The 9,049-nt window shown below is 37.5% G+C and overlaps 1 protein-coding gene across 1 annotated transcript; it reads right to left on the bottom strand.

The window, feature by feature from the left end:
* Positions 1–5,714: 5,714 nt before the first annotated feature.
* Positions 5,715–7,299, bottom strand: LOC106528606 (C-type mannose receptor 2; the record flags this gene model as incomplete). The annotated part of the gene is given in 4 exon segments (XM_014023819.1): positions 5,715–6,042; positions 6,249–6,602; positions 6,891–7,070; positions 7,254–7,299. Coding segments are annotated over 4 exon segments (908 nt in total), but the record flags the coding sequence as incomplete, so codon positions are not given.
* Between the last annotated feature and the right edge of the window lie 1,750 nt (positions 7,300–9,049).

The raw sequence follows: 9,049 nt of genomic DNA, 5'->3' as shown, positions 1-9,049 counted from the left end.
GGATTAAAAACGACTGTGTCGTGGCAGCCAGCCTTCTCTTTAGAGACAGTGATGAGGAAGCTCGGCTTGGAGACACAGCCTAGGGGCATTTCTGGTACCAAAAGTTGTTTCTGGTCTCCACCTGTCATTTTGCTCCTCAGCATGGCTGCCTAAAAACGCTGCAGGATTTCACAAACATTCATGATTGAGTCAGAGCAAGGCTTTAGGCATGTTTTTTTATGAGAGTATAACATTATAACATGATATAAAACTCAAAAAAGTAGATTTTGCATGACATTGCCCCTTTAACACTTATTTGCTCATTGTAGTTTACAGGCATTAAGGGGAGGATGATTATTCAGCACACATACATATCTCTTTCGGACATTTGATGAGCCTCAAGAATCCGTATTAATCACATGCGGGGGCATGAGGTGCAGGCGGACTGTCAGCTGCAGCAAAATCAGAAGAAAATGAGGATGGAGGAACTTATTTCTAGCAGCAGAGTGGGTTGGAAAAGGATTATTGATGTTTTTAACTTCCTACAGGCTCTGACATGATAAATAAAGTTGAAACTAAGGTTTTGAAAGGATCCATAAAACATGAAAAAAATCTGTGATAGATTATACGTCTGTATACCTGCTAAACGATGGAAAATCCATGTAAATTATGGACAATTTATGCAACTAGGCACGTATGAGCACATGGCCACAATAAGGAATGAAAATGAGACTGGTAATGTTTTGGAGAGAGGCAGGAAGAACAAAGGAGCAGACCCAAGATGGAGATGAGAAGCCAAGATGAGTGTGACCAGGTAAATGTGTCTTGCCAGAATGAGGAACTCAAAGCAGCAGGCAAATCCACAGAGTATTCTCAGRTCTGTGAAGGAAAACACAAATAACTCAGATTCTTTACACTTTAGAATATTTTAGGTTTGGCTGGGGTTGTACCCACAAGTCTCTTATATTCCAGATAAGACCTAAAGTCTCCATGAACCTTAAACACCTGCTGGGCCCATCAAATGGAATACAGGTGAGTAGTTCTGGCTCTGCCCTGCTGCACAAGGGCTGCAAAAACTGAGGGGAACGTGTCCTTAAAATAACAATAACCCGTGTCCTTAAAATGCTCTTYGATGCCCTCATCATGCTTTACATGTAAGCAGCACATTCCCATGATGGTACTACTACATATGCCCACTTGTGAGACTTGACTAAACAAGTTCTCACCATTACTGCATTAACAATATGGAGAACGACAAAGTCAAAGAGCGGATAAACAAGCTAGTGGAGAATCTATRTTAAAAAGAAATAATGTATTCTGTATATTACAGAAGAGATGAACAATACAGAAATTAAAAACCCCTATGTGAGGATGTGTGTTATTTGTCAGTCTGCGTTATCTCCCTCTTGTGTTCCCTCATTGGTATCACACATTCCCCTCAATCTGGTTCCTTCTGTTTAATCATCCTCGCCTGTTCAGTCATCTCCAATCAGTCCTGCTCCCAGGTGTTCCTCATTTCCTCATTCCTCTGTCTGTATAAATAACTTTCTCTTCAGTTCATTCCTCACTGGATCATTACATGAATTACTCCTACTGTTTTGTTGTCCCTCAGAGTTTTAGTTTTATTTTAGCTGCCATGACAGCTCTTTTTTTTGTTTGTTTAAATAATTTTTTTATTTAAATCTCATCCTCCGTCCGGATTTGGGTTTATTCTGCACCTCAAACTAACACCCTATAGAAATAGCATCTACATTTTGGTCATGCCTCAACTGACAGATTTCAAAGGCTTCTGGCCAGCTCAGGCAATAAAGATAAGGACTGTAGAATCATCTTGCAAAATGAATATTAGTGAATGGGAAATTTGTCAGCAAGATTGCAAACAAGAGTAAGACCTAGTGATGGGCAAATGAAGCTTTTCTGAAGCACTGAAGCTTGCTTTGAAAAAGGGTTCATTACTCGAAGCTTTCCAACACAGTTCTTATTGGCTCCATCCTGTGGCCAAAAGTATGAAAAGCTGCTTGACACAACACAAAGTGAAGCACTTCATCGTGATGGAGTTGACAGCTTTTTAATGAGATATTTCTGTTTGACATCAGGTTGTCATTGTGTTGCTTGAACAGATTTATTTTTTTTCTTTTTTGTGGGTGGGAATAAAGTTACTGTTTATGGTTTATTATAAGTTCATGATCTTAATTCATTTTCGTTTAAAAACACAATTAATTCTATACACACAAAAAAATCACAAATAAAATGAAAGCAGAAAAAAAGTAATTTTATTATCTGCCCCTTATTTTCAAAAAAATAAAATATAGGCTACTAGATTATTTCACACATTCTTAAAACCAATAAATACAGTAGATGAATTTCAACTTAAGATTTTCACAATCTTGACATTTCTCTGAGAATAATTTTGAATATGATCATATATTTAAAACATATTCTGTGTGTGACTGCTTGTCTGTGTTTTTCTAAATACAGGATCAACAAAATCCCCTCTGAGAGACTCTTCAGATTTACGTTAAGTCAGATGTTTGATATCTAAATTTTAGGCCCAGCTTTGAGACAATACTTTTTTTACAATTAATTCTTCAAAGCATTAATATTTCCTACAAGTCTGATAAATACAGCCCCTGGTCTTTGATTTTAATTTTGACATGAATGTTTAAAACTTTTCCACTGAACTTTAAAATGTTTGGATAATCCCTTTATTAAATAGAGTCCATACAGTTGATCAGTTTCATCTAATGCTTCCTGCCGCCCTTCCTCCTGAGGACAGGACATCGTCACCATCCGGTTGTGTTTTTTTTATGAAAATCATCACCTGTGYAACAAGTGAAACTCTGCTCTGGGATTTGTCTCGCGCTACTATTGCTTTCTTTTTAATGATGAACCAAGCTGCACGCAGTTCTGTGTGGGTCCGTGTGTGCGTGTGTGTGTGTGCGCGCAGCAAAGGTTCTTTGTGGATTTGTGACTCCTACTCTTTCTGGCCCAGGCTTATAAACTGTACGACAAACTAAACACATTCGTTTGTTTGCCTCTGTGTCTCACAATAAATCCTTCACTGGTTTGTTATATTTTGCACATTTGCCATCAAAACACACCACGAATCCAGCCAGTGATTCATTTCCTCATGAACCTTTGAATCAGGTACCAAAGCAGTGACGTAAGTTCACCACTTTCGAAGCTTCGGACGTCACTGATCACATGACTTTTACCAAACGAATCAAGCTCCGACACAGTGCTTCTGAAACAGTGTGTTGTTTTTTTCAATACACGCGCTGAAGCTTCAGCTTCAAACTGCCCATCACTAGTAAGACCTGTTGTTGGCCTCCACAGTACAATGACACTGGCAGACTCAGACAGTTCTTCTCTGGCTGATCAAGTCCACAGTCAGTTTCACAAAAGATACTTCATCCAGAGATAAGCAGCATCAAAGAGCGTGTACAAACCAAAAAGTTTGAAAAGGTTATGTTGCAAAATAAAATAAAATAAATAAAACAAAAGACCAASTTGCAGACTCACCAAAGTGAAGCACCATCTTACAAGGTACTGCAGGCACTAAGTGAAGGACAATGGCAAGTTGGCTAAAAAGACTGCCTAGTCTTTCTAATGAGCTAWTTATTTGTAATGCATTATTTAACTTACCTTGAAATAGTCACCAAATCATGCTGGTAGTAGTGATGGGAAGTATGGCTCTTTTCAGAGAGCCGGCTCTTTTGGCTCCCAAATGGCTCTTTTGTTTTACCACTTATTTCAACTGGTACTGAACAATATTAATTACATATTACATGACTAAATGCACAAAATGTTATCATTCAGCATTAAAAAGCTCAAAATAGTGTTGCCATGACCAATTGTTTTTCATGGTTGTCCTGTAATAACTCATTGATTGGACAAACACATTCACTTGTATCAAAAAAAATATTTTTTTATTTTAACACCTTTATTAAAACCACTTGTTAACTCTGAACTGTGGCCTGTGGAAACCAAAAGATAGCTGTTAAAAAATAACTTAAATAATCATCCATTTCTGGGTAATAACAYAAGCAAATACTCTGCAAAATGTAAAACAGCAGCATTCGACAGTAGTCATYAAAGTGATTAAAATAACCACAATGTAAACTCTGAACTGTGGCCAGTGGAAACCAAAAGGTATGTGTTACAAAATAACAAAAAATAAATGATCATCCATTTCTGGGCACTAAAATAAAATACACTGCAAAATGCAAAACAGCAGCATTCAACAGTAATCATTAAAGCRAGCACTGTGTGCGCAGACCCCAAACACCCCTCCTCTCCCTGCTTGGTGGTAAAACCCTTCACTGACTGCTTCCGCTGCTTGTTGTTATTATCTGATTTGTTGTACAATTTATGTCGTTGTTCGTTCTAARGCTTAGAAAAAAATGACTCAGTCTTAGAGGGGAGCCGCTCTCATCCGTCACATAGAAGAGCCGGCTCTTTGAACCGGTTCGTTCGCGATCGATGCATCGCTAGTTGGTAAGAGTTCAACTTCAAAAAAGGAATAATTTTGTCATGCTTTGCATTAGAAAAGAAAGGTGAGATTATTATTCAGCAGTATCAAAAGGGACATTTTATTACATGTTCAGTCTTTTTATTCTAAAGGGGACAGTGGGTGAGTCAAATCTTGTGTTGGAATGTTGGGGTGTAGAAGGTGTAAAAAAGTAAATTGAAACACATTTCAGTGTTGGAGTATTTTATTGTATATTAGTAGTTACAGCTGAGAAGAGAGCAAAAAATACTGAAGCACAAAACAGCCCAGAATGAACAATTTCATACCATAACAACAACAGAAAAAATGAAAATATGTATGCTAAAAATAAAAAAACACAAAAATACAACTATTTTGTTAAGCCAGAGACAAAAGCTGCTTTTCCTGCTAACAGATTAGAAGCAGATCAATTTTACAGAAGAGCTGTCAAGAGTAATGCAGATCAAGTGTACAGTTAAATTTGAAGTTGTACAAAACTCAGCATTTAAAATCATAAAAACCAAACTGTAACAGTTTATAAATTGGAATTTGCTGCCATTAAAATGGGGATAATTTAATTCTATGTTGGTCTCTGTGTGCATGTGTTTGTTTCTAATATCTGTTAAAATATCATTAATTTTAAAAGGATTCTCAAAAAGTGATGCATCACTTATAGCAAATAATTTTTGAGTCAACCCAACTCAAACTGGCCACTAAAAATAACACAGCTATCTCAGTTAACTTTTCAGATATCAGTTTGATTTTATCTTAGCTGATACTCTTCCCCAGCACACTCTTTGAACACTACAAGTTTATGGAGCTCTGTGGTTAAAACTTTAAAATTAACTGTTGAGGTCAATCCTGTATGCTGGACTGTACATGTAGCACCTTTATATCCAGCCAGGATACTTAAAGTGTTTTACAACTCTATCGGTCTATCGGTGTCCTAATTTGCCAATAAACACACATTTATGCAGAGCTCTACTAGATCTCTTTACAAAACCTGAAATCTGAAAAAAAAAAACCTGAATCAATCATTCCATACAGAGACTTGTCAGTGCTTTAAATAAGGGGTTTCCAAACTTTTCTATGCTATGACCCAGCTTCTAGTTGAGTTGTTCATTCATCTATGTATGAACATTTTCATTGAACCTCTATTAAAATCTAATCTCTTTACCACAATTTTTAAATTTTTTTACTAAAGGCCTATCACCACAAAGCAACATTTTTTTACATAGAACAGAGAAAATTAAACTCCTCACTATCACTTCTTTTAAACCACTGGTGTTGTCCTCCTGTCTCCATGGCTCCAGACATGTCACAGTCCTCCATCTGTCCATCTGAGACCCAGTTCTTATAGCTGACCACCTCATCACTGACCCAGAACCAGAAGTCCAGAGTGCAGGTGTACCTCAGTCCTGTCCAGACAAAAGGAGTCGAGGCCTTCTTGGTTTTCTCCTGGACCCATCTCTGTTCATCAAGGTTGGTGATGGTGACCAGGTCATGGTGGTGAACTCTGCAGTAGTATAAGGCCTCCTCCCAGGTTTTATTCTCTGTGATCAAGATTGTTTTATCTGTCAGAGGAAAGAATAAAACAAGTGATCACATGAGCAGCTTTAGTTATATATTTCCAATTGAAATATAATTGTTTTCAGGGATTTGTAAAGCAAGTAAACGTTTTATGTTGTATATACCGTAGTCCTATTTTACGGTTTTCTTCAGATCTAAAGTTAAATATGTAGATGTTGTGTTTTCTTGGCTGATCTTTCAGAAAACTTACCTTCATAACAGATGAAGGATTTTGTTTCACCACAGTTCTCATTCTTCCATTTGCCTCCATCAGTAAACACAGACACGGCACACTGACCACTGAGATCTTGCTCATCATCAAACTGTAGCTTCCAGTGTCTGAAAGAGAAACTGCTTCCATCGGACCACCTCCAGGTGTCTCTGAACAAACCAATAAATGGGTAATTGTCAGCAGACATATTTTGAATCACTTTGTTTAGTTTATCATCCTTTAGTTGGTTCAGTCCACTGATCAGGTCTGTGTGTCTCTCTCTGCAGTAACTCTGAGCTTCCAGCCAGTTCTTCTTCTCTTCAATCAAATAAAATTTCTCAGATGTTTCACTTTCTGTAGAGTAAAATGACAATTGGCTTCAGGTCAAACAGTTTAATATTTAAATTAACTGTACAAGCATTATATTCTCACCGTTATAGCAAAGAAATGAAATGTTATTAGAGTTTCTGATACAGGATATGTCTCCCCATGTGAGATCTTTATTTATAAACCCACAGTTTTCAGTTCCCTTGTCATTTGGTTCATTTTCATTTTTGTTCCAGTTTGTCTGATTTTCATTAAACTCCACTCCAGGCAGGGTCCAGTACCAGGTCCTGACATTATTAATTTGGTTGTACAGACCAATCCATGACTCATTTATTTTGTCTGCTGACTCCTCAATTCTCTTCATGTCTGTCATGTTGGACACTGTGGCCAGGTCAGAGTATTTCCGTCTGCAGTATTTCTGAGCTTCAGTCCAGTTCATTTTCTCTTCAATAAAGTGATACTCATAGAGCTGACATGTGATAGAACAACACTGACCTAAAAAACAAACAAACACAAAAACAAAACAAAAATAGTTACATATAGGATGTTATTAATACAATGCGTACAGGGTATCATCTTTATTTTAAACTGATTTAAAATGATCCAGCAATGATGTAGGTGAAAATAAAGCTGTGATTATTTTTATGTCAACTTCAATATTCATGTAAAGCCACTTACCCATCAAAGTCAGCAGAAGCAAAGTCCACTGCATAGTTGCTGTCATGTTCAATTCTTTTGTTTTTCTTTTGTTTTTTCTTTAATTGTTCTGTTGGATAAAATACATTTCAACATTTTCTCAAACAATATTTACTCTTTGATGTATCTTCAAAAACATTCATAAAATGTTTTGATATGCATCAACTCGCTCTTTAGACTAGAAAGTTAAAATTCTGAAACTTGTTCACTGAAACACTAAATGAATATTTATGTTTTAGATAACAATGTATCCATCCATCCATTTTATGTACACGCCTCTTCCTTTTCAGGGTTGCGTGGTTCACTGGTGCCCATATCCAGCAGTCACAGTGCGAGGGGCAGGGTACACCCTGGACAGGTCGCAAGTCCATCACAGGGCCTAACCTAACAATGTATATTGTTGCAAATAAAGTAACTTCCTGTTGACAGATGTTTCCGTTCTAATTAGAGAGCAGATAAGACAAATCCTAATACCCTGAATAAAATAAACAATTTACCACAATTTTCAAATCCTATAAAACACAAACAGAAGCAAATCTACTTTTTTACAGCATTAAAATTAGAGCAAGAAAAAGTCTTACCTTTAATTAACCCCTCTGACCAGGATTCAAACAGATGATGTTCTGTTGAAGCCAGGTCTCAGTCCAGTGTTCATTCATACCCAACACAGGTCTCTTATTATGGCTTGAGGACAATATTTGAATATTTAAACTTTAAAAGAACAGCTATCTATGCTGAATGTTTGCCACCAAAAAGGCAGCAATGATGCAAAAGTGATGCAAATCACTCTGTAAAATCTAGTTCCCTTTTCCATTCAATGGCAAAATTGTGTGCTTGTTTAAGGGCTGTATTATAAGGTTTTATTTTATATATTGGTAAGATTCCCTTCAAGTTGAATGAAAACAGCTATATAATGTATATTTTATTTTATTTATCATTATTTAACTAGGCAAATCCCAATGAGATCACATATCTCTTTTTCAAGTGTGGCCTGGGCCTGAAGGCAACCTCTTGAAAACCCATGCAAGCATGAGGAGAACATGCAAACACAGCACAGAAAGACCCCAGGTCTGAACCAGGAATCAAACCCAGGACCTTCTTGCTGTGMGGCGTCGGTGCTGACCACTGAGCTRTTGTGCTGCTGTGTGTACAATGTGTGCCAGAAAAGAGTTTAGACGCAGACAAAGGATGGATTCGCTCACCAGTTGGTTTCCTGCTGTGTTTCGGTACCAGAGGGTTTCAGCTGCTGGCGGAGACCACTGAAATGTTGTTCCCCAGAGAAGATYCGTTGTTTGGTTTGGCTGCCAGACACACGAGACAACGTGTCTGTGAACTCTAGTCCAATGGCAGGAACTGGTGTGGTTTCTGGTCAGCGAGGGGAAAGCGTCTTCACTCAGGGTACTTCACAGTGGTTGTTGGTCACAATCTTCATCGAGCAAGACAGACTTAACAGAACACTGAGTTAAAATTTACTTACTTTGACTTTTCTATCAAGTCAAACTCGTCTGAGAGCCGGCACGTTACTTAAGTTTCACTTTTGTAACAAAAACTTGCAAACTTGCAAAATCAGCAAGGGATCAAATACTTTTCCCCCACCATACATGCAGATCTTCATATTCCATTTATTCATTCATTTATTTTGTTGAATTGTCTTTTTATCAAACAAGACAACATTTTTCTTGAAGCACCTGTAGGGGTCATCTCGAGTGAAGAAACAAAATTTTCTACTTCTAAGCAGGCCTCGGACAGGCCTGACAAGAAGACAGGAACTCTGTCAC

Source organism: Austrofundulus limnaeus, unplaced genomic scaffold (assembly GCF_001266775.1).
Source record: "Austrofundulus limnaeus strain Quisiro unplaced genomic scaffold, Austrofundulus_limnaeus-1.0 Scaffold392, whole genome shotgun sequence".
NCBI lineage: Eukaryota > Metazoa > Chordata > Actinopteri > Cyprinodontiformes > Rivulidae > Austrofundulus > Austrofundulus limnaeus.
The sequence above is the reverse complement of the archived record's forward strand: the minus strand, read 5'-3'. Positions and strand labels throughout refer to the sequence as shown.